The sequence below is a fragment of the Bactrocera latifrons genome, unplaced genomic scaffold (genome assembly GCF_001853355.1).
Source record: "Bactrocera latifrons isolate USDA-ARS-PBARC rearing strain unplaced genomic scaffold, ASM185335v1 scaffold_73, whole genome shotgun sequence".
In the NCBI taxonomy this organism is placed as follows: Eukaryota; Metazoa; Arthropoda; class Insecta; order Diptera; family Tephritidae; genus Bactrocera; species Bactrocera latifrons.
The window spans coordinates 780,064-805,970 of NW_017537412.1; the positions used below are offsets into that span (position 1 = coordinate 780,064).

The following is a 25,907-nucleotide window of genomic DNA, read 5'->3' on the forward strand; positions in this document are numbered from 1 at the left end:
ATTTATTATTTCTAATAATTACTACTAATTTCATGTATGGTTTCTAGAAACAATTAGAATCTATGGTTAGCATAACTTCACTTCTTTTCCCCATAGTAGACATCAGCAATGCCTTTGTGCAGCCCAATATAGCAAAATACTTGTAAATATCATTTCAGTCTCTTGATTTTTACACCACGACTTCTTCGCATTATAACCTTTGAATCATTTTTGATGTCTAGTAAAAACATATCCATTATTTTTGATTGGTAGGTAAATAGTTAATGCCTTTGTCTATGAAACCCTCGTCCGTATTGGCAAAGAAAATGAGACAGGCGATTTTCACAAGATTCTCTTGAGAGACTATAAATACTATAAATTCGCATATGCGGAAATGTTTTATGAAGTATTCTGAACAGCTTTCCCTAAGAGGCTATAGGGTATATACAGTTACAATTTTCAAAAAATTGTGTTTTCCTACTTCATTTTCTTAATGTTCATATATTGGGTAGTCGAAAAAGCCTTTTCGTATTTCGTCAATAGATATCGTTGCAGTCGTATACATATCACATTATGTCAAGCAATATAGTGTTGGTAAGTCGAGATTTTAAGCTGCATTTAACAAAAAAAAAAGCTTAAATTCGGGGAAGTTGAAAACAGTAAAAGCCGTTCAAAAATAAATGAAGAAATTCGCTTTTTTTTCAAATTTTTATAAAAAAGAATGTCACGCAGCCATCAATGAAATTTGAGAAGTTTACGGGGGATGGTTCGCTCGCTTCCGTTCTGGACATTTCGAAATTTCGATTTAAACTGATGAAAGTTTTACACTGATGGAATAATGTCTCTAGCGAAGAATGGCAAAAAGTGGTCGACCAAAATGGTACATATTTGTTTACTTATTCATTAGTATAAATACTAAAAAGTTTGTTGTAGATTGATTCGAAATACGAAAAGACTTTTTCGGCTACCTTACATTTAAGAATACACACAAAATTTTATACCGTTTCGCTGAATTTTGAAAAGGAATTTCAGAGTGCTTCGAAAGCTAAAACTTTAAATGCATTTTTCAAAATGGTGTTTTCAATATGAAAGTCGGTAAACAACATTACTCGAAAACGGCTAAACCGATTAGTGAAAAATTTTAACACGATTTTCTGTAACATATTTTTTATTAATAAATGGAAAGTTTTTCTCACCGATATATATTTTTTTTAACATTTTAAGGGAGAAAATTTGGTAAAAGATAGTTTTTTTATTTTTTAACATGCCATTTTAATTTGCTTATTCCTTCGATTAATTATTAGATTTAACTTTACTTTAACGAAATCTGTTTGGTTTTTCAATTTCAGAGGATTGACTTAAAAGACATAGTGTTGCTGACAAACGTCTCCCACAAGAAGCTCCCGTAGATCAGCTGTAGTTCCTTTCCAAGTAAATAGTTTTACTTATAATAAGTTTTAAATAATTAGAAGATACCATAATATGTATACCAATATCTGCATCAATAAATTTAAATAAATTAAAAATTCTGGATAATTCGCTTTTTTTGGCCTTCTAACTGTATATAACCCCAGTGATATGAAATAAAGAAAAGCTCAATAGCATTACGTATATCTCTCATACAACCAACTACCAGAAATTTCACATAAAGCCTTGTGTTGTTCTGATAAAACAAAATTCGCTGTGACGTAGTCGTAAGTGACGTACTTTTCATTAGAAGAAACAATCCTCTATCTCAGATTGAGAACTAATATAGCAAATAAGAAAGTTTTAAAATCTCGATTACAACTAAAACAAGAGCTTAGTGGAATATATTAAAACCAACCTCGCTTATGCAGATTTTCGAGTGACGCCTCAAACGTGCTTAATTTTACCCTCCGATGACGTCACTCTGTAAAAATGTCAACCAGGATCACCACGTCGCAAACCAAGCCATAGTAAAAATATTGGGCTTTATCTGCTGAACCTGTTCGGTAGATCATTATGTAGGAGGGAATCAAAATGGTCAACGCTTTCTGAGCCCACTATGTGAAATGTACTCGATGTATTACGCGGAGAAGGACAAAAATTTGCAAGGGTTTACTATGAGCGACCGCTTTTGAAAATTTGATGAAGACAAAAGTGGTAATGCGCTGGCTCACATTTGCCGTTTTTGCGCTTAAACACCTCCCGCCCTTACTTAAGTGCCAATAACTGCACATCAGTCCAACCAACCGACCGAGGGGCAAGCTACTCAGCCACATAGCACCAATCAATGCAGCAAACGCGAGAGCAAACAATTTGCAGTCGTATAGCATATTTAAATTAACCGCTCGACGTAAACAACTAAACAAACAAACAACAGCAACACACTCAATAAAAAATGCTTAAAACAACGCGCTCCGGCTTTGGATTCGTATTTATTTTTACTCGGTCATTTTCGTATTGACACATGTTTTGCAACATTCAACATCTTGCGTTTGTTTTCCAATAAGATACAAAAACAAACATAATACTACATACAACACAGTTCCAAAAAAAAAAAATTAAAAAATTAAAAAAAGAACAGATAACAACAATAATAGCAAAATTATTTTGATTTTTTTTTCCAATTCTTAGTTTGCTATTTAAAGGTAGCAATAAAAAAAATACGCAAAACTAAAAAAAAAAAAAGAAAAAACAACAACAAACATAACAAAACTGTACGTGATATTTTTACTACGAGTATATTGGTCGTCTAAAAGGTGCCTTGTAGCAATTCATTGCCAATCGCCTTGTAGTTGACGTCGACTAAATCTGTAAGTCCCTCTACATACATGCTTGTATGTATAGTCATACTATATACTGTCTATATATTTAGCAATTTTCCACTCACTGGAAATATTTTGAAGGCACGTTTTTTATATGCTATTTGTTTTTTTTTTTTTTTTTTTTTTTTTTTTTTTTTTTTTTTTTTTNTATGCTATTTGTTTTTTTTTTTTTTTTTTTTTTGTTTTTTTTTTTTTTTTTTTTTTTTTTTTTTTTTTTTTTTTTGTGTATTGTATTCGCTTTGTGTATTTTTATGAGTTTTTCCACCGCTTCTGTTTACATATCGCTTAATGGGCCAATAGTTGATATTCCAATATGAGCATCATTAAACTTAATTGTTATAATTAAAGCAAGCTGTGTGTGCGCAGTTTCATTGGCGAAAAATGCCGCGCATTGTTATAGGCAAATATGCGAACTGCTTACGTTTTGTTCTTCTCACAGTTCGCAGTTTGCGCACCCTTGTACTCCTTTCAATTTCAAGCTATATTACGCGAACAGAGGGTTATGAAGTAATAAAGTGGGGCCAGGTCAAACTGTGTGTTGTAGTGTATTTTTTTACAAATACAAATATGATGGAACATATGTTAATCAATACGTCATGGGATTGAGGTTCAGAGCAGTGTAGTGAGATTGCCTCTACAATTATCTTTTTTATAACAGAAAATGGTTTGCAATATTATTTTCATACGGAGAACAAGGTATATTAAGATTGCCACGAAGTCTGTAACATAGGTATAAAAGAAAAATCGAGGACCTTTTAATCTGTTTATATGGATATCCGACAGTCTGTTTATCTATCCGTAAGCGAAGAATTCTCTCAGTTTTTGTATCGCCGACATCGAACCACTATAGCACATGGATGCCATAAAAATTGGGCCATGAAGCTTTGTTTGGAAACTTTTTCATCAAATTTGACACATATTGTCGTCCAAGTCAACGTTATAATCTACGAATATGTTGCACGATCACAAACCGACCGATCGAACTCAGCATAAAGAAAATTAAACAAACAGTCATCACACTCTCGACTTGGCTCTCACGTCATACCTTCGTAGTCGTACATAATTTTATCTATCTTGGAACCAGCATTAACACAAACAACAACAGGTGCTACTTCCGACTGCGTAAGCAATTGGAAAGTAAAGTATTCTCTCGAACAACAAAAACCACCAAATAAGTCACTCATTATCTCTGTTCTACCATATGGAGCAGAGGCACGGACGTTGACAACATCTGTTCTGCGGAAGTCTTATGATCCTTGGCGCATTATGAACGGCGAATATCGTAGTCGATGGAACTATGAACTGTACGAGATACCATATACGACGACATGGGCTTAGTTCACCGAATTAAGAGACAGGGGCTACGCTGGCTAGGTCATGTCGGCCGGATGGATGAAAACACTCCAGCTCTCAGCCTATTCGACGCAGTACCGGCCAGAGTCAGAAGATTACTTTATGACTTAATACAACATTATTATAAATTTATGAAATTATTAATTTTCCAGATTGCCTATTCGAGTTAAGAAAGGAGAGTTAAGAGACTGATGTGAAAAGATATTACTGCCTAAAGTTTCATAAGCAAAACATACTGCTGGGGATATGGAAGTGCTAATACAAGAAACCTATTATACGCTCGAACTTCAGATCAAAGCTGGTCAAAAAAAGAAGAAAGCTTACAACGAGGAAATAAACTGAATGTAAAAAATCGCAAAAAAATGTCTCCAATAACTGACCGTTCACTACGAAAACAAGTAAGGAAGGATTAAATTCGGGTAAAACTAAATATTATATACTCTCACAACTGGCAGAGAACAAAGCCAGGATTTCTTTTTCGAATTTTAATAGCATATCTGGCAGGTTGGCCGATATTTTCCTCAAGAACTGCGGTACACACATTCGAAATCTGGGGGAGAGAAAGTCTCGGTCTGACTTGGACAATTTTTGGTTATAAGGTGAAATATCTCAAATACACGATTTGTGCAAAGCTTTATCCGTATACAATGATTGATTCCTGATGTATATGGTATACTGGAAAGTGACAGAATCAGTTGGAATTAAAAATTAGGTAAATTAATGAAATTGATAATATGCTTGGTTTGTATTTGTCTTTCCTGAAGATATATACATTTTTACTTAAGTTTTCACTTGCAGAGGCCGACGGAAAATCGGACAGACAGACAGTTATTTGGAATTCAAGTCGGCTCATCATCCTGATCATTTACATATAAATAACCCCATATCTATCTCGATTCATTACAGGTGATTCAAAAAAAAAAACTATTACACATTTACTTATAAAGGTAGATATATCAATACTTAGGTTTTACCAAATCAATTAAGTCTTCAATAAAGTGAGAAATCTCTACCGTAAGAGGTACTTAATGCAGACTTCAAGCTCAAGAGCGTGATTCACTCTCAAATGTTAACAGCTGAAATAGTTTTGTACCTAACAAAAGATGAAACGCCTATAATTAAACACCAAAGCTAATATTTAACTAAAAAATTGTTTATATACATACAAGTTTACTACTATTGAAGAAATTCCATAAAGGAGTATGCAATAATCCCTATAATCCACTGACTATCGAATATATCCACGAATTATAACAGATGGAAAGATAGAGCATGCCTTTTAGAGAGTCAAATTAATAAAATTTATGAAACGATGCTCGCAAAATGTGATCATGTTTCTTGGATTGTCTAATTTCAGAAGAATATAAGCGCTGCCTTATATCAAGTCCAATTCAATTTTGATGTATATAAATAAATCTTTTTACAAACATTCTCAAAAAAAATATTTTGCTAAAATAAAGTAATATATAGTACAATATATATGGAAATTAAAATAATATTATAATAAGTTTATGCATGTACATTGATAGAATTTTAGAGTACGTATGTATATATAGTTTCTCAAAAATTACCTGGGCGCTTGTGTTAAGCTGCCGTGCGTCGAGACGTAGGCCATGCATGCATTCCCATTTACAGGCGCTCCACAATCGAAGTTATTTACACGCACACTACTAAATCACAAATACATATACATACGTATATGTGCATGTATGTAACAACAGGATGCAAGTAGAATTCTACAACAAATTATACACACAAAAACACAAACACAGAAACACAGAAATTTTGTTATATACAAATCCTAATGCAATAACGGTCAACTGATGCGTTGCCTGTATTATTTACATTCAAAGGTGTGTGTATGTATGCATGCGATATTTTTAGAATTTTTTAAAGTATCGCATGAATTTATTAAAAATATTTTGAAATTATTTTACAAAATTTGCTTAACGAGCTCTCCACTCAACGCATACATACGTACATTGCATTGAAACTTGCTAGAGTTTGCTTATGTTTATTTATGTACAATATATGGCAGGAATTATCGTAAAAATTTTTAATGAACTGTGAATTCTTGTAAATGCAATAAATTTCATGTAATTACAAAATTTATTTTTAGCTATGTTGTTGTGCTGATCGTGCTCCTTTTTGTTGTTGCTAGTCGCAAATTGCCATGTGAAGGCCAACATTGGCCTTGGCTGCTAATTGTGCAATTAAGTACTTGCTGTAAAGCTGATCGATTCGGCAGTCGACGCTGGGCGCGTTGGTGGGTTGTTGCAGCTCGGCGTGGAACGCAACAGTGTTGCAGTTGTTTATTTTTGTAAGTTGTTGAATTTTCACTTTAAGTGAGTACACTTTGGCATTATTTTATTTAGAATATGGGTATTTTATTTTTCAATATTTTATTTTAGTTTATTACACTAGAAATTTCTTTACATTTCACTTTAAAACAAGAATAAATAAATATATGTATATAAATAATTCTGTCTCTTATACACATCTAGATGTGTATAAGAGACAGCTTGACTTCTTTGTAATTAATTGCTTTCAAATTAAATAAAAGTTTTATGAAATTAAGCTATTTTAAATTTAAAGTGTTCTGTAATATTTTTATTGAGATTTATACTCTTGAAACATATTGCTACACTTTTTGGTGAAATTCCATAGCTCTGGACCCGACGCACCGATTTCGACAAAATTTATTACGATCATTCTTGTCATATTCCTACGTCGCAGTGCGAAAATGGGGCACGCCTACTTTCTATATAGAAGAATTTTAAATTTCACTTGATTTTTTCACTTTCCAGTACACAAATCAAATTGATACTACGGCATACAATTTTGCGCTAATAATCGTTTTTAAGTATAACACCTAAAGACCAAAAATTTTTTAAACCGAAAAACGACTGTTCAAGCCCCTAAGTACCGAATATTGAATCCTTTGCTGGCAATAATAACTCTGTGTAGCAAAAATGGGTTGCATCAGGTCAATACTTCCATGAGCCTCCATATACAAATATAATGACCTTGACCCCTAGAAATATAATATCTCTTACAGTTGAGGCCACTGATTACGAATTTAGGTAGCACATTTCGTTGTTAGATAGAGAAATATCTAAAAAAAAACGTTTGCTGCTGTCACCACATAAGGATTCTCGAACATCGCGGTGACTTTGTACCACATATATCGGCCAATATTTCAGTTAATTATTATTTAAATTAATGGATAAAATTTGTCGAAAACTTGAACTTGAACTAATATCAGAATTTTCGAGCAGCCACCTGAATTTAGTCCATATGATTGGTGATTGTCTTTGAGGTACCTTAAAGTCTTCGTAAGGATTGAAAATTTTAAAAATTCGATTTTTTTGTTTGCCTAGTAAATTCTACAAAGCCTCTAGAATATTTTCCTCAATTTTAAAGTTGATCCGAGTAATAATGAAAGAATTTTTTCTTTTCATTACAACTTATTTTTAATTTTTAACAAATAAATGGCGAAAATTTGACCAAAATATGATAGTTTTTTTAAAATCTGAGAAAAAAAATTAAAATTAAAATTAATTTTAAATTAATTAAAATTAAAATTAATTTTTTTCTTTCCTTCATTTAAAAATGAGATTTATACATATATTAATGGAATATGTTTGGCTCTTCAATTTTAGATAAGCCAATAATAAGATTAAGACAACCAGCGAGATGAGGTCTCAACAACTGAATTTTCAACATATTTATAACAAAATTGTCTTCTGAAATTTTGTTCAATTGTTTGCCTTTGATATGCCATATTATATTTTTAAAATATATCATTGTTTATATTAAAAAAAAGCAATAGTAAAAATACCTTTTTTTTGTAACTCTGAAACCCACCTAACCCTTTAATGCAACCCAGTTAAGATGTTTTGGTATTTGGCAAGATAATAGTTAAAAGATAAAATCGGCACAATACCACCTAACCAACATCTTCTACAGATTTTCGCTTTTCTAACAAATCCATTCCATACTTTCATTTTCCAGTATGCAAATCAGAAACCCATCAATGTATTTGGATAAAACTTTGCACGAATACCTTTAAGGTGACCAAGAATTGCCCAAATCTGGGGACTTGAATACCCAGAAACCGAATATGTCTTTGTTTCTATTATGAAATTTTCGTCGAAAATATCGATCAAACTGTCAGACATATTTTAGAAAAAATTTCAATTTTTGCTAGTTGCGAGAGTATAAAATGTTCGGTCCCACCCGAACTGAGCCCTTCGTTAATAATTTTATTTAATACATTTAATATTTTTTAATAGTTAATGTAATCAATTAATTTTTAAAGAAGGCCAAAATGAATAATTTTTCGGCGGAAGCGAATTTCATAAAAATACAACTTTCAATGGGAGTTTTAAACAGCATATCAATTTTTCTTAAAGAGTTCGGATATAATTTATTAATATTTTTTTATTCTTCAAGTAATTATATTTTTGAATAACCGTTAATTTTTCATTTCGAACTAAATATATATTTTATACTTTTATAATAGCATACGTAGTTTGACTTTAACATTTCGGGATTAGACAACAAAACAATAATGATCGATCATTGATCATTGATGATAGCGCCGTTTTCGTTAGAAATGAATCTTCCCGAATAGTTTGACATTTTTAAAACTTTCGTATATTTTCGCACTTAAATCCGCCAAGATTACACGCTATTATTTTAATTGCACCATCTTTTTTTATAAATAAAATCCCTCCTTCATTTATCGATCCACTCATTTCCATTGCAGTGCAGTATACACAATTAACCGGTACATAATAGTAACCGAGTACTTAAGTAGTACACAAATTTGCAAACAATACAATTTTGTTGTCACTACCTGCAAACACAACGATTTCCACGTAAAAAAAAATTACTTCGGTATGTAAGTGTGTAGGCAGGCAGACAATTTTGGGTGACACTTAAGCGACAAACAGCTTTTTAAATTTAAAAATCACAAAATTTTTTTATGGCATACATTTTGGAATTTACGGTCGCAGACGCAGCAGACGACTACAGGGGACACCGCTCGTCTAGCTACTCGTTTCACGCTGCCCAATGGCTGATGATCGGCGCAACAACACTTCGTCAATAATTTATTTTCGATTTACTTTTTCATATCGCAAAGGCGACGTCATTATTTTTATTTATCAGAATTGTTAAATTTTATGCGAAATATTAATAAATAGTTTCAACACTACTTTTCATTATTTAATACATTTTATTTATTTTGTTGATACTTATAAGCGAACACCTGCACATTAAATGCATATCTACGCTTGCCGACTTTCCCCAAAGTTGATTTATTTCCTTCGGTTGGAATATGAAAATAATTTCCGAAAATTTCACCAGCGCCGCTATTTTCGTAAAAAACTGTTTGTCACACGAAAAGTGTGTTTGTGTGTGTGTGAATGTGCGTTTCGTACGCACATCGCCCGCCACTTGCACGTTCGCTAAATGCGCTAGCCGCTCGCTGTCGTCACGCGCACACACCAAATTGATTACTAGGGAGCGCTTCCTTTGGATATACTCGGCCAACCGTTCCGACCAACCAAGTCAACATCAACCGCGATCGCTCGCGAGTTCTCCACTCAAAATTTTTGTTTTTGCTTTTTTGTTACAAGCCAAACAAAACTAAAAAGACATAATTTTCTGAGTATTATTAAATGCTGTGGTTGTTGGTGGCAGCGTGTGAAAACAACAAATTGCTGCTGATCTGTCTGTCCAACTACTGGCAGCTGCTCTTGATTTCCTCGTCATTTGAGGTTTTTTTTTTTTTCTTTTTTTGTAGAAAATTTCTCTTGACTGCCATCATAATTTCTTGTTTGCCGCTTGAGTGGCGATCGACCATGGAGAATGGCCGCCAAAGTGTGAAAGCGTAGAGCGCGAAGAAGGCATATATGTACATACTTACGCACATATCGATCCATAGTATATTTTGTGTATAAATATACATATTTTATAGACACGACAGGGATTTTCCTGTCCACAGTAATTATAGTAATTATTCCATCAAATTCATGCGAGGCTGAATGGATATTGCAATCGATTTCGCTTGAACATTTTGAATCAATCTATTTTCGGGTTTGTACGTTTCAGGAAAAATGTTTGGTATTTTATACACAATGACAACTGAAAGTATAAGACATATTTAATTTAAAGATTTCGCGGTGGGATTTGTTGATTACAGACCCATTGTTCCTATCTCCGCTACTGCGGAATAAGAAAGATGTATTTAGTTCCATTTGGACCTCCTTTACTCGGTTTTACCAGCCAGCCGCTCGGGTGCTACCATTCCGATAAGCTGTTCATTCAGCTCCTTCAAAGGTTGTTAGGTCTTGGAACACAATCAACGCAGCTCAAAACACAAAGTTACTTTGGAGTAGAGTTGATGGTGGACGGACTAAAAAGCTCATACTGCTAAGCAAGGGAAATCTTGGTAACATCGTAGGGATCAACAAGGGGCACCTACTCTTAAGATGTCATATTCAGTAATTGAAAAGTAGGCTCGGCGGAGTGCAGGGTATGCGCAAAGAATGATGAGACGCTGGAGTATTATCTATGCCAATACCCAGGTTCAGCTAGTTGAGAAGGTACATATTTTACAGCTTTCAGTACTCTAACTTAAAAGACATTAGACAGCTGGTGTGGAAAATAATAAGTTTTTTTTTTTCACCAAATCAACTGAGTTGCTGGATAACGCATGTACTGGTTACCACTCGTGAGTAGGAAGGGCCTAGTGATGTGCAACGCGCGCCCGCGTGCTGACCGGTACTCAGGCGCCACCCTTTCCAATCAAAAAACCAACATCATATTGTTGATATGAGTTTTTTAGGTTAGGCCTGTCCCTCTAAAGGACTGGAAACTCAAGGTACTGACTGCAGCTATTAGAAAAAGAATTGCACAAGTAGGTATGTGAACGCTTAATCCAATTCTCCAAACACTTTTAGCTTCGTTTGGAACGATGCCGTGGCCAAGATTCCCCGTAAAAAACAAAACTTCAAGAAAACAATAGATAAAATTTATTGCGATAAAAACTTTTCGCATCTTAAGCGACAGTAGCGAAATACACATCTTCTTCGTCGAGATGAAGCTTCACACAAACATTAAAAAAGGCTGTATCTGTCTTGGAACAATTTTTCATTGATTGGATTCGCGGTCGCAGTTTATATGGACCAGTCCGGGTCGAATAGTAGTGTCGTCACCAAAATCTCCTGGTTTAATGCTATTTTACTTCTTTGTGAGAGCTTATTTTTATGCCAAAAAGTTTTAGAATGATTGACGACCTCTAGCCAAACACTCGTACTGAGATGCTAGTGTTCAAAAAAGATGTCCATATGAGCATCAGGATGACAATGGACTTTTTTCAACGAAAATAGTTTAAAATAAAACGTATATTTTGGTGTTAGCGCATTAAGTTGATCAGATTAAGATATTTAAGATATCAAATGAAGGTACTGAGAGTATTTCCGAGAATATTTTGCCATTCAAAAGCTCTGTGCAGAGCCTCCCGAGCTTGTAGTCGACATCGAAGTTTTAAAAGAACTTATATTTAACGCAGTTTCTCTCACAACTCGGAAGTTTCTGTGTTGGAATCAGAGATTTAATTTTATCAAGTGTACTCTTCATAAGAGTTCGCTTAACTATTGGTTACACACAATTTGCTGCCATCTGTCGAGTGACCTTCCCGATTCTTTTTCTGTTTGATTGAACCTGTCTACAGCTTTATATACAAATCAATGCTTAATATAACGGTACAAATATACGCGCTGTTTAATTTTAAAACGCTTTATTTGTATCTATTTTGTATATAAGTCTCAGAGCGCCGCGATTTATTTCGATTTTTAATTGGTCGTAAATAGTTTGCGTACAATCTATTGGGAACATGTTTCTACATCAATATCATTGGCGTTTGAAACAATAGCATGCCTCAGCAAATGTTAAACACTTAAACTATAAATACTAGAGAGTATGGACCAATATGTTTTTGCAAGTTTTATGGATTTCAGCGAAAATTTTAATTTGATTATTCGCTTGAAATGAAATTTTCTAATAAAATTAAATCGTCATGAATTCGAATGATTTTAGTTATTAATAAAAATTATTTGGAATTGAAAATTTACATATAATATAGCACACAGAACACACACTTCCGCTTAAGAAAAAAAAATACATAAATATAAAATCTACTAAAGAGAACTGAATTATCTAAAATTTATACGCACGCTGTTTGTTCGAAATTTCTTTGTCATTTTGAACATAATTTCATATTATCACTCTCAAAAAACACCCCTGGTCCACAATGCCAAACTAGAACAGCCGGTTTTCACAAGCTTCTCTTGAGAAGGATTTTTCACCACCAAAGCATTTGCCATAAACATTAGCAAGAAGTAATGCCTTCTTGCCAGGCCAAGAACCATAAGATACCATAAGAACTTCGAAACCAAGCTCCCGGAGATTTTGGCTAGACGCTATCTATATAGATGTCCGTCATTGTTTTAATACTTGAAGCATAATTCCCATTGAACAAATTAAACTGATTTTTAGCAATTTGTTTCTTCAGATATACAGATGCGAATTAAGTTTTTTGGTGTAGAATAGTAGCTCTAGGAGATTATTCCACATAGCTAAATTTCATAACAGCGAAACCAATTTTTAATATTTTGTCAATATCGACAAATGGCCTTTCGGAATGGAACTCACGAAACTATAATAGCGCATGATTAATTATTATATTATATTATATTAACTTATATTATCACGACCATAAACCCCATTAACTAACTTTTTCAATCGATGAAGCGTACCCCATAGCACTTATTCGAAGCGAGAAAATTACTGAAGCCATCGATTGGCAAAATAATGGATTTCTCCAAACAACAAATTTCTTGTGATGATTATTTCAATTCTGTTTAGTGCTAAGTTTAAACGTCGACATCATTGCTATCAAAAAGAAAGCCCCATACCAAACTATTTTGACTGAAACAGACTATAGGAGTGTTAGGCATACTATTAGTACATCGAAGTCATATGATAGATAAGAGTTTGACCACCTAAATTAACATAAAAGCAAGTGGTATAGAAGTACTAGAGTTTAAGAGGGCATCTCATAAGATATTTTAGCTCTGAGTAGTAGTTTGTATTTCATGAAATGCCGCACAGGAAGGGTGTCAATGAATATGTTGTTCGACTAGATCTGAGTAATGTTGATATCGTCGGTTATATTTTTTATAAGGTGAAATATCATCAATATACCTTTAGTATATCGTACATATTGAATAAGATACCTACATAGTTTTATAGGAGTCTCTTCTGTTGCTATTTCGGATGCCTATGGATGGTTTTCTAGCTCCTTATTCAAGTTAATGATAAATATTATAATCACAAAATACAGCACGGTATTTGTGCTACAGACATCTTCCTTTTGGCAACTCTGTAACCTAACTATATAGTATATCCATTAAGATTCTGACAACGAGATCATGAATAGGATCTCCAAAGCTCGGCGTTTATGCAATAATAATCTGAATATTTTTCTATAATTGTAAGACTAACAGAAAGGCTTCTACTGTCGAGGCTGGACTGGAAAAGAAAACTCGAACTTTCTAGGTCTACCGTATTACAGTATAAGCAATAACTCTATTGAAAGCTAATCATTTTTTTAGACTATAGAGTAGGAAATAAAGGGATAATTGCCGTACCTCTTAAATAGTAGTTAAATTGTCCCAATTACCCAAGTTTTTGGTTAAAATATTATTCTGCTACTTAGCTTAACTGGTCTATTAAATTTTGTAGTCAATCGTCGATCTACAACTTTTCGTTCCAAGTTTCTTGAAAAAAGTTTGTTAGATTAGTATAAGTTAAGTTATCGATCTTAACAGGGATCTCATTCGGACAGTCAAGAACGACGATCCGTGGCGTTCCCTAAAAAATACTCCTAAATAATAGATCATAAAACAATTACAAATCGACAAAGCGCTTCGGAATTAGTTCAATCGGCCAATGTCAGTCTCGAACAGTGCCTGTTAGGCGGGAACGAGATCCATTGGTGCAATACTAGAGTTCCAATGGAGATCCAACTTCGTCCCATTCCAGCATTGCCATTGCGGAGAAAAAGCCACCACGTATGATCTCTACAACACAGTTGCCCAAACCTACAATAACGCAAAATATTATTATTGCTGTAGTCTGCAGTGCAACAGAGATGCACATGACAGCCCCTCTTTGGGCACGTTCAAGCTTCTTAGCAGGTGTAGTATTTTTAAGCGCCTCCCACCTAACGCGTATATCATAGAATATTATTGGCATGACTACCGTTTCTTAGAGGCAAAACATCACTTTTGGTAAAAGTCCTTATTTTGCTCCTCTACATCAATATAAGGCAACCTATGCTTTCTTTCTCTCTCCTCAAAGATAGGCCTACATGAAAGCTTTCTATTAATTATGAGCTATAGGTGTTTCACCATATCTACAGGTTGAAGGCGTGAGTCTCTGCATGAGGGGAGTGGCATATCTGAGATCATATGTATATCTCCTGGTGAATAAAAACATTTCTGTTTTACTTCGGTACTCAACTAAGACGCTTCTATCCGTTAAGTTGGACAACAAAGTCGGCGTGACAGCTTACGATATTAGTATGAAAAATATTAGTGAAAATTTTAAAATTTTTAGATTTTCTGCCGCTACATATGGACCATACTTAACAGTGTCAAAATATATAAATTTTTGAAAATCACATCGAAAAACTAAAGATAATATTCTACACAAAAACTAAAAAATTAACGAACTTATAACGAAAGCTTGGAATTTATAACATGCAAACGCATTTTTATTGAACGTAAAGTTGAAATAAAGTGCAAGCATATTTCAAATGAACTTCAAAAAGCCATTATAAAAATTGCTTGGCAACGAAGTACAAAGAGAAACAAAAGGAATTCATAGCAACGAAGGGTCAAATCGATAATAAGCCAGCCAATTACTCAGTTTATCAAGATATTCAACTCAAATAATACTTAAGGCCAGTGAAGAGTGCCGCCACCCGCTCTCGTTACAACGGTAGCCTTCACGTGGCTGTTGACAAGAATTTGTCTGCTGATCTCTGTGATTTTAGCAGTGATTGTCAGCGCACACTTAAACTACAGTAACACACATACATATATATCTTACAAAAATAACGGCATTTAGTTAAAAAGTGATTTGAAGTGAAGTGAAAAACATGTGATGCTGCCAAAAAATCACACGAGTTCGCCGAAACTCAGCAGAGGGCGGTGAGAGCTGGTGACTTACGAATGATTTTTAAGCAGCACTGCAGTGAAAATATATACATATGAACATTTAAAACGATTAATGGCTGCATCGAAATTTATTGCTGTAGGCAAGTGATCTCTGTTATTTTCTTTTTCAATTGGCACAAATAACTACTCAACGGTGGGCAAGTGTTTATGAACTTGTGGACTTGACTTCTGCAAATTACTCGTCGTAAAACGTTTGACTCTAATAAATTTAAGTAAATATATTTGCCGCATGTAGATTTTGCTGACACTAGATAAGAACCTGAGTCATAAATAGATATCAAAAACTGTTACGAAGTAACTTACGAGGGCAGTAAAGAAAGTTAAGAAATTTGTAATGATTTTTATACAGTCGTTTCGAAAAATACAGGTCACTGAGTCAATAAAGAAATTTTCGTGGTTTAAAAGCAATTTAGAGTGAAAGAGAGGATAATAGAGAGATAACTAAAAAGCGAGAGGAAGTAGAGAGTGTGGAAGGAGAGAGGGAGAAAGAAGAAGAAAGAAAGAATTTAAAGAAATACAAAGACAGAGATAGACAGATAGACAAACTGAACAGTTTCAACACTTCATATTATTGCAAGTACCGAATAGGTTTAAATTTGGGTATTCCAGAATAATGTTGAGGCAAAGTTTGAGCCAAAACTTGAGCAGGTTTCAATATCTTTCTGAGCCAAACCTAATTTGACTACCAACCCTTCCTTCGGATAAAAAAGAAGAAACTTGTTTGCATGTCAGCTTAGCAATCATACACCCCGACGCAAATAAGTGTTTCATCAGAGATCTATCATTACATTAGTTTGGTTTCTGACCGCAGAGCGCACTACTTTTGTTTTACAAATACTACTAAGCATAAACGAATTTGAGTTTAAATTTGTATATGTATGTGAAACAAATTAGGTTCATCACAAAGATTTTAAAAATAAATTATTTTTGCTTCTCCTTCTTAAAGATGTATTTAATATTTTATTAGTAGACGCTACAGACCTTGGACTAAGTACAAAACCTTCTCCTCGACAGTACTTGCCAAAGGACTAATGACAGTTGTCATTACCAAGCATACCAACATCAATTTTCGCTCTTAACTCATTCCTAATAATGTGAGAGATATCGTTTATAAAAGCATCATATCTCTAGCGAGTACTCCCCTTCGGACCTTATGTATACCGAGACATCCGAAAATACCGGGTGCTACAAGTTGACGGACTTTTTCAATAGCATTTTTTGGCATATCAAGCAAGAGTCGTCATTTCAGCGTGGAAAGACTTAGGCCTAAATAACGAAGGCAAATCGCTGAAGTTTATTATGAAATTTCACGTTCTGTAAAGAATGTGTTTCGTGCGCTTCGCTCAACTTATGGTCAACACGATCGACCTACTGAGCATACTATTCGCAACGCCATCACCCATCATGAGGCCTACCATTCATTAATGGATAATCTTCGAAAGAAAAGATCACGTCCAGTAAGCAGCGAAGAAAATGTGGCAGCCGTGGCTGAGAATGTACACGAAAAGCGTTGAGGGTCGATTCGGCGCCGTTCGCAGCAACTCGAATCTTAAATTGAAAGCATAGTAGGGCGTTTGTACGAAGAATAATCCGAAGAGAAATAAAAGCTGTCATATCATTCAGAGAAAACAACGGCTAGGTGTGCTTTGTAGGCCGGTAAAATTTTCAGTCCATATTTCTTAAAAAATTATGGCGCTGAGAACGTAATCGTCAACGGTGACTATTTTATACCTGAAATTGAAGCTCTTGATCTCGGCGCCACTTGATTTCAACAAGACGGCTCCATTTCCCACACATCGCATCAATAAATGTATTTATTGAGTCAAGAATTCTTTGAGCAGATAATTTTACTCTGTGGGCCGGTCGATTGGCCACCAAAATCGTGTGATATAACTTTTATCTGTAGAGATATATAAATTATAAAGTCCATGTGGACAATTCCGCTTCGGTTTAGGCCTTGGAACAATACATCACGCATGTCATTCGCCAGTTACGAGTACCAGCGAAAATGCTCGGACGAGTCATCGATAATTGGACACGAGGGATGAACCATTTGAGATGTAGCCGCGGCCAACATTTGAAAGAGGTAAGCTTTAAAAAATACATGCCAAAGAATATTCTTTCGAATGACAATAAACATTTTCCATTAAATTTGAAGTTTTTGTATATTTTCTTTTAAATTGTCTGTTTCATAAATGATTTACATGCCAGAAAAGTTGCAGGTAGACAAAATTGTCTCAAGCTTGGTCCGTAAAGTTTCTTTTTCCCAGCAATTTCTAGATGGTTCGATATGAATACTTATATGGAGTAAATTTGCTGACAAAAAATTTGGTAGCGGATTTTTTTGTATCCCTTTCTCCCTTAGAGATACATTGTAATTTAATTTCGACTAACTTCATAACGATTTCTGTTACCTACAAATTATCACTTCTACAAAATCTTCGTCGAGTTCTTTGAGACAGCTAATTGCATAGAGATTTTCTATACTCAAGATAGATATCATTTGATCTCCGTTTTAATTATATGTGGGTTTTGGCACTGATTACCTAAGACAATTCACATAACTCTTTTATTTTATCTATGCACTGGCTAAGCCATATCCCAGTTGGATCACTATGCGTTTTAATTTTTCACATACTAAGTCACCTCATTTATCTTTCTTGGGGCGTTGAGACATAAAAACCCGTTATAAAATATGAAAATAAAACTTTTTTTTTTGTATAATTATTCACATAGCAAATAGAACTTACTCAAGCTTTCTACTGACAGCTAATGACTAAACGTCTAAGACCCGTACACTTCGCCCAACGTTACGACTGATTACCGTACAACGGCTTATCAGTGATAATCAAACAACGACACTCACCAGTAAAATTAGCGTCAACCATAATCGCTTCGAGGTTTGGTGAAAATTTGATAAAAGGGACTTTTTCTCCTAACAAATAAAGTTATAAAAGAGTTTTCAAAAACAGTCAAAAAGGTGCAGCTAATTACATGGGTAATTTAGTCAATAATYAGCGCTATAGRGCTCCACAAAATTCCSAATASWTATTTAAGTAGAGGCACKKCCCTTTCACTGCTCAGTGTTCTTTTAACTACAGTTGGGTTAAAAGACAAAAGCAAGAGAAATGGGCAATCCTAMTAGCATTAGTGTGRCAACACAGTTACTAATTGGTTGTGGACTTTTAGTTTTGATCACGTCTACACCAACAACTCCAGCAACTACGGAGGTTTTAAATAAAGTTCATGTTGAGGACTTAGAACCAGTGGACGATTTACCCAGCTCCCGCATTGTTGGCGGCCAATACGCAGCCAACGGACAATTTCCCCACCAAATATCATTATATATAAAAGGCGACTTTACTTGCGGTGGTTCGATCATTAGTGCCAGTTACGTGGTGACGGCGGCGCATTGTGTAACTAGTCAGCCTGGCATCAAGTAGGTGTAAAGCCTATCAAATAATTTCAATGTATACGGTGTTTATTTGTTTCTTCTCCCTTTCTAGTTATCCGGCTTCCTACTTCACGGTGCGCGCAGGTTCTTCGCAACTCTACACAGGCGGTGTATATGTGAGCGTAGCAGAGACCAAAGTTCATCCACAATATCGTGCTTACACATACGACATTGCGCTCCTGCGTTTAAGTACGAGACTGTCCTTCAACAGTCGCATTAAGGCAATACCTTTGGCTACTGCTGAGCCTCCCAATAATTCAGCTATCACCATCTCAGGTTTTGGCCGTGTGCGTACTAGTGGTGAATTGCCGTTCCGTCTTAAATACAATACTTTACGTAGCCTCACCTATTCCAATTGTAAACGTTTCATTGGCGATGTCGACCCGACGACACTCTGCTTGTCGCACACTATAGGTAATGGTGCCTGCTATGGTGACTCTGGTGGTCCAGCGGTCTACAATGGCAAGTTGGTTGGTGTGAGCAACTACATTGTTAATGGTTGTGGCTCCAGTTATCCCGATGGTTATGCGAAGATTCCATCATTCCGCAATTGGGTGCGCCAAAACTCTGACTTGCCATGAGTTCATAAGTTAATGAAATCTAAAGAATTAACTAACGGTTGTGGCATATGCCAAGCATAATAATAATAATAATAAAATATTAATCACAAATTATGAGCAAACATTTTTGTATGTATGTGAATCTAGTAACAACGGTGTGTGTAGTTGATTGATTAGTCTATTCATTGGATAGACCTCTTGTGGTTTATTTTTGATAGGTTAAATCTCTTTTCAGTTATATAATATTATTAAGAACTGCCAGTATTTATGCGCTTCTCGTCCCAGGATAAATCACAAGAGCTCTTGTTCAGATCTTGCTCAGAGGATGTTATGTATCTATACTCGTATAATTGCAGAAGTACGTACTCGGTATTATTCGCTTGGAATGTATTACGAAAGACTAGAATGCTTACCTGATGACCAATGTGTAAGTTACTTGGATTTTAGCGAGCAACAATTGTGTCATTATTATTCTCTACTGAAGAACTGAGGTCGCAATTTCTCGTCCTACCACGGAAACTATCTAATATCGAAATAATTCAACTTATCAGATTTATATATTAGACTTAAGACATATGATCGATAAACGAAGACTTATCCGGATTTTCTTACTCATCGACTTCCCTTACAAAACTAGTTTTCAGGTATTTTGAAACAACATTTTTATTAACCAGGATGATTAAGTAAGTAAGATATCCAGGTAAGTGTCTTAGAAATACGTCCGCCAAAGCCGTTCGTATTACACCGAGGCAAAAAAGTGTTTCTTAAGAGATCTATCGTTACATCAGAACGGTTTCCGGCCACTAAGTGTATTCTAAAGGTAATTGACTACTACTAATTGTAAACTAATTTGAGGTTAACTTCGTATATATGTTAAAAATTGTTGGAGAATCAGCGCGATTTGAAGTATAGATCATGCTTCTCTTAGCCTCCTAATGATACATTTGATATTTTAATAGTAGATGATATAGGACTTAACCACTACCAAAACGGATCGCATCGTCAACGCACCAACACACGAAAAAAGGTCCAGTGATCCAGAACAGACTCTAAGATCTTCGCATATTCTCCAGTACTCCTTCAGTACTATTGAATTTGTACAACGCCTGCCTCGAAGCCGGAATATTCCCTGAATCCTGGAAAAAGCAACGGTTGGTGCTAGTCAGTAAGGGTAAAGGGTATCCCAACTTGCCATCGGCATATCATCCACTATCCATACTTGACACTGCGTAAAAGCTTTATGAAATGCTACTTAAATCCAGACTCGACGACGAACGCAGCTGTAGGACTCTCCCCTAGGCAACACGGCTTTGGAACCGACAGAATAACTCTAGGAGCTATAAAATACGTCATTGAAAGTGTAGAGGCCACAGAACATAGATGTCAAAAATACAAAAGAATACTGTTGCTGGCAACTTTAGATGTCAAAACGCCTGCAACAGCACAATATAGGTGGATATGATCCCTACTAAGCGGACTAATGTACAACATAGGAAGGAGGCATAAGACAAGAAAGGTTTTTAGTGACCTACCATTGCTGTGACGATAGCTTCCTCCTCGAATCTCATGTATACTGAGATTTCTTCATAACTAATTCACACGGCAGAAATGTGGCAGGCAGACAAATTTATCTCAATCTCAGTCGAGTTCTTTGAGACAACTAGTTGTATAGAGATATTTTATACTCAAGGTAGATAGCATTTATACATTGGTTTCGAGCTCTGCGTTCTACACTCTTTTATTTCATTTATTCACTGGCTAGGCCATATCCGCGTTGGGTCACTACGGAGTGTTAATTATTCGTATACTGAGTCAGCTTGGAAAATTATCAACGCCTATGAGACATAAAAATCCCGTTATAAAATATGTCTACAAAACGACCATCAAGCGACTTTTTATATATATATTATATAATATATTTGCAAGTTCTGACAAATTAAACGTTTTTTATATAATTCTTCGCAAAGCAAATAGAACTTACTCAAGCTTTCTCATAACAGCTAATGACTATACGTCTAAGGCCCGTACGGTTGGCCCAACGCTACGACTGATTACCGTTCAACGGCTTATCAATGCTAATCAAACAACGACACTCACCAGTAAAATTAGCGTCAACCATAATCACTTCGAGGTTTGGTGAAAATTTGTTAAAAGAGACGTTTTTCCTAACAAATAAAAATATAAAAGAGTTTTCAAAAACAGTAAAAAAGGTGCAGCTAATTACATCGGTCTCTTATACACATCTAGATGTGTATAAGAGACAGGTGAGAACCAGTGGACGATGTACCCAGCTCCCACATTGTTGGCGGCCAATACGTAGCCGTCGGACAATTTCCCCAACAAATAACGGTCTACAATGGTAAGTTGATTGGTGTGAGCAACTATATTATGAATGGTTGTGGCTCCAGTGATCCTGATAGTTCCGCGAAGATTCCATCATCACGCGATTGGCCAAAACTCTGATTTGAGTTCATGAGTTAATGAAATCTAAATAATTGACTAACCGTTGTGACATATGCAAAGCATAATAAATAATTGACATATTGTGAAAAAAAAAAAATATTGTATGTGAATCTAACAAGAGCTGTGCGAGTCGATTGATTACTTTATTCGTCGGATGAACTCCTATCTGTTGTGGTTGATTTTTGATAAGTCAAGTCTCTTTCCAATTACATTGTTAAGAAACTGCCAGTATTCCTGCACTTCCATACTTAGGATGAATCACAGGAGTTCTAGCTCAAATCGTGTGCAGAGCATGTTATGTATTTACGGGAGTTCGAACCCTGCACTATCCGAACGAAGTATATTCGGAAAGATTAGAATGCTTACCTGATGACCAGTATGGACGTTAGTAGGAGGATAGCCAACTACAATTTTTTCATTGCTAGTCATTTTTACTGAAAAACTAAAGTCTTAATCTCTCATCCTTCCACAGATACTATCTAATACCGAAATAACTCAACTTATCGGGTTTGTATTGGCCTTAAGGTATGTGATCGATAAGCAAAGATTTATCATCGACCTCCTTTACAAAACTAGTTTCAGGAATTTTGAAACAATATTTTTTTAAACCAGGATGATTAAGTATGGAAGCTCTCCAGGTAAGTGTTTTAGGAATGAGTCTGCCAAAGCGGTTTGTATAAATAGAGTCCGTCGATGGTGAATGATGAGAATATAATAAATATTAAAACACAATTTTCAACTGGTGCAGGTGTCTGAACTAATGACTAATGGCTCGAATTAGAAACAAGAAAAAATGTTAACTTCGTTTGCAGCGAAGCTATAATAGCCTTAGCAAATACAAAAGTTTCTTTTGAAGAACTTGTTGCCGATCGGCCAGTGCGTATGATATATGTATATGCTATAGCGATCCGATCCGAATAATTGCTTTGGTTATTTCATCATTGCTTTCTGTAATGATTCGTTCCTCAGTGTTTGGACAGAGTAGGCAAATGAAAAGTAAAGTCCTGTCCCGACGAACAACTACCAAACTCTACTAGTCCCTCGTCGCTCCTATTCTGCTATATGCCGCAGAGGCATGAACAATGACATCACCTGGTGAGTCAGGTTAAGAAGTGTTCTAGAGAATGGTTCTTTCGGCGTGGCAACGGCGAATACCGTAGTCGAACATTGCGAGATATACAGCGATATTGAAGGTTTCCGATACAGTATTCGCAGATGGAAGAAGAGGAAGACGCCACTGGTAAAGAAGGACCTGGCTGCACTTACTATCTCGAATCGGTACCAAATACCAACCAGTAAAGAAGAATGAATGATTCGTGCCGAATTTCGGGAAAATGTCTGGTCAAATGAAAAAGTTTTCCATACCATCACCAGATTCCCATTGTCCAGTTTGTATGGCAACTATAAGCTGTAGTGGCCCGACAAATGAGAAGCTCCTTAGTGCGAACAGGACAGGTGTGAAATTTTAGGTCAGTATCTCAAAAACTTAGGGATTATTTCGTATATATGCAGACAGAAAGACAGTCGGACATACTTATGTAGCTAAATCAACTCAGCTCGTCATGCCCATTACTTATGTATATATACATATATTTATAGAGTCTCCCACATTTCATTGGGAGTGTTACAACTGCGTGGCAAACTTCATATAGCCTCTTCAGATAGTGCAAGCAATGTGACGGCCATTCCGATTGCTGCAGAGCATATTCCCCAAATTCTCTTTATTACATAATTACTGTTATTGCATTGTAATGATCACTGAGGTTCTCTTTTATCTCCTCGACATGTGTTCAATTTTTACTTGTAACCCTGGACGTCGAATGGCATAAGAATCATCATGATTTGCAAACAGAAGCAAACTAACGATGCCTGTACAGGGTTAACAGTAATATGGCTTCTAAAATCATAATTCAGAACATTTATATTGAAACTATTATTTTCTAAAGTGTGTTCTATTGCGTATCTGTTAGCTGGTATATTAAATTTTTTTGAGTTTAGATATATTTTTAAAAATAAATAAAAAAAGCAACACAAGAATTTTACATATTTTCCGCGGTCGCACTGCTGGCATATTGTTTGTATCGACATTTTCAAGCGTATTTTGACAATTCCTCGAACTTGAAATGCCAACTATCAATAGACGCTAACTATTTCAAAGTCAAATTGCGTCAAAAAACAATAAAAATTTGTGCAATGAATTCACGCTAAACTTTAACGGCTTGCTGACAATTAAGGAGAAAACAGTGGGCCAAAAAGTAAGGATAGCAAAAAAGCCCTTTCTTTGTCATGGGGTTGAACCATTTAAAACATCAAGTACCACAAATCACTATCAATGTTAATATGTTTAAAAAACAAAAATTATAAGTCTGAGCATGCAGGAGATATAAAATCTCTTGACAAAAAGTTGCCACACAACTGTTACCTAGGTACCTAAAATTTTGATGTAAGTAACGTAAGATATATAATTTTAATTCGAAGAGAGTCATTTTCTATTAATTGTATATATGGCTGTACTGTGATCTGGCTGGCTTTACTTCCTATGCTATGTAGGTCTATTTTGTCACATACTTCTCATTTGAAGACGATTTTAATATAATTTTCCTTGAAGTAAAATATTATAATAAAACTAAGTGAGCCTATCCCCGTCAATCTAAGTTAATAAGATACTAAAGTTGATTGTAATCAGCCACGATTACATCGAATRCTCATGTTGAATTCTTTCTGAACTGTTTTAAATATAAGGTTTTGCCAACACCTGAAGGTATTGTTGCTGGTTGTTGTCAACACTGCAAACTCGACAGTGGTTAACTCTACGGGTTGTTGTCCAGGCTGTAAATTTGGTTGTGAGCACTGATAAAATACCAATTAGCTGATAAATTTTAATAATTAGAAAAAAGCAAAATGAAGAACACAGGTAAGTAGAAAAGCGGATCGTTAATCGAATAACTGGCTATGCGAAAATCATAAACTGGTTCCTCAATTATAATCTTAATGTACTAAATTAATCTGGATGTGCAATAGGGCTATAATAAGCATACATTAGTGTTCAAGTCTAGTTTTCTTGTAATAAAAAATCATTTATTGGCTATCATTTTTATACACACCTTTAAATTTATGTTGGTTAAAGTGAATTTCTTTATTCTTGCGTTGGAAGAAGTACCAATTTTAGTCTGAGAGAAAACTGATATTTCATAAATAATAAAATACCTTGATTTCTGAAAACTGCCGACAGATTTGTATCAATTTATCACAAAGTAAAAAAAGCATATATTAATTTGAACTATTCTTCGCAACAACATTTTTTTTTTTTTTTTTTTTAAGAAAACTTTAAATACTCAAACACATAAAAGTACCACAAATCACTGTTGATGTACGAAAAACATTTTTAGTGCGTTTGATGGGCACATCTTCAAGCCACAAATATATTTAATCTATCATAACAATTTAAAAAATAATAAAGAAATAAACGTAAATGGATAACACTAACAAAAAATATGATTTTCTGCTTGAAAATTTGCAAATTTCAAGTAGGAATTTCCGCCGCTGTCAATCAGCGATTATTTCTGACTATGTACTACATACATACGTCATACGTACTTACGGCTAAATCTACATCGAGTGTTTGCGAAAATGGATGAAAAGCAGAATGTGTTAAGTAAATATGTTTTCGTTGCGATCGCGGATGCATAAATTCATACATTTTGTTAATTAGTTTACTTCACAAACTCGCACAAGCATAAACATTTGCGTATTTGTATTTTGCTTACATACATTCATACATACATTGATCGATTTACAAAGTATGTAATAATCAATTAACACTATTGCATTCGGTTTGTACAACTGAGATACATAAATGCAAATATAAAATAATATTTTTAATATTTTATAAGCATACATAAAGGAAAATGAGTACTCAGACCTTTAACAGGGTTGCCAACTACAAAAAAAAAGTTTTGAAAAATACATACATATGTATATAAAAAAAATTGAA

The 25,907-nt window shown here is 34.8% G+C and overlaps 2 protein-coding genes across 2 annotated transcripts in view; one reads left to right on the forward strand and one right to left on the reverse strand.

The window, feature by feature from the left end:
• The window catches only part of LOC108976120 (potassium voltage-gated channel protein Shaker), a 354,344-nt gene that overhangs the window by 268,348 nt on the left and 60,089 nt on the right, over window positions 1-25,907 (reverse strand). The window lies entirely within an intron of this gene.
• Window positions 18,504-19,572, forward strand: LOC108976123 (serine protease SP24D-like). The gene is made up of 2 exons (XM_018945038.1): window positions 18,504-18,875; window positions 18,943-19,572. Exons 1-2 carry the CDS (start codon window positions 18,565-18,567, stop codon window positions 19,469-19,471), a joined length of 840 nt encoding a protein of 279 aa, XP_018800583.1. The 5' UTR covers window positions 18,504-18,564; the 3' UTR covers window positions 19,472-19,572.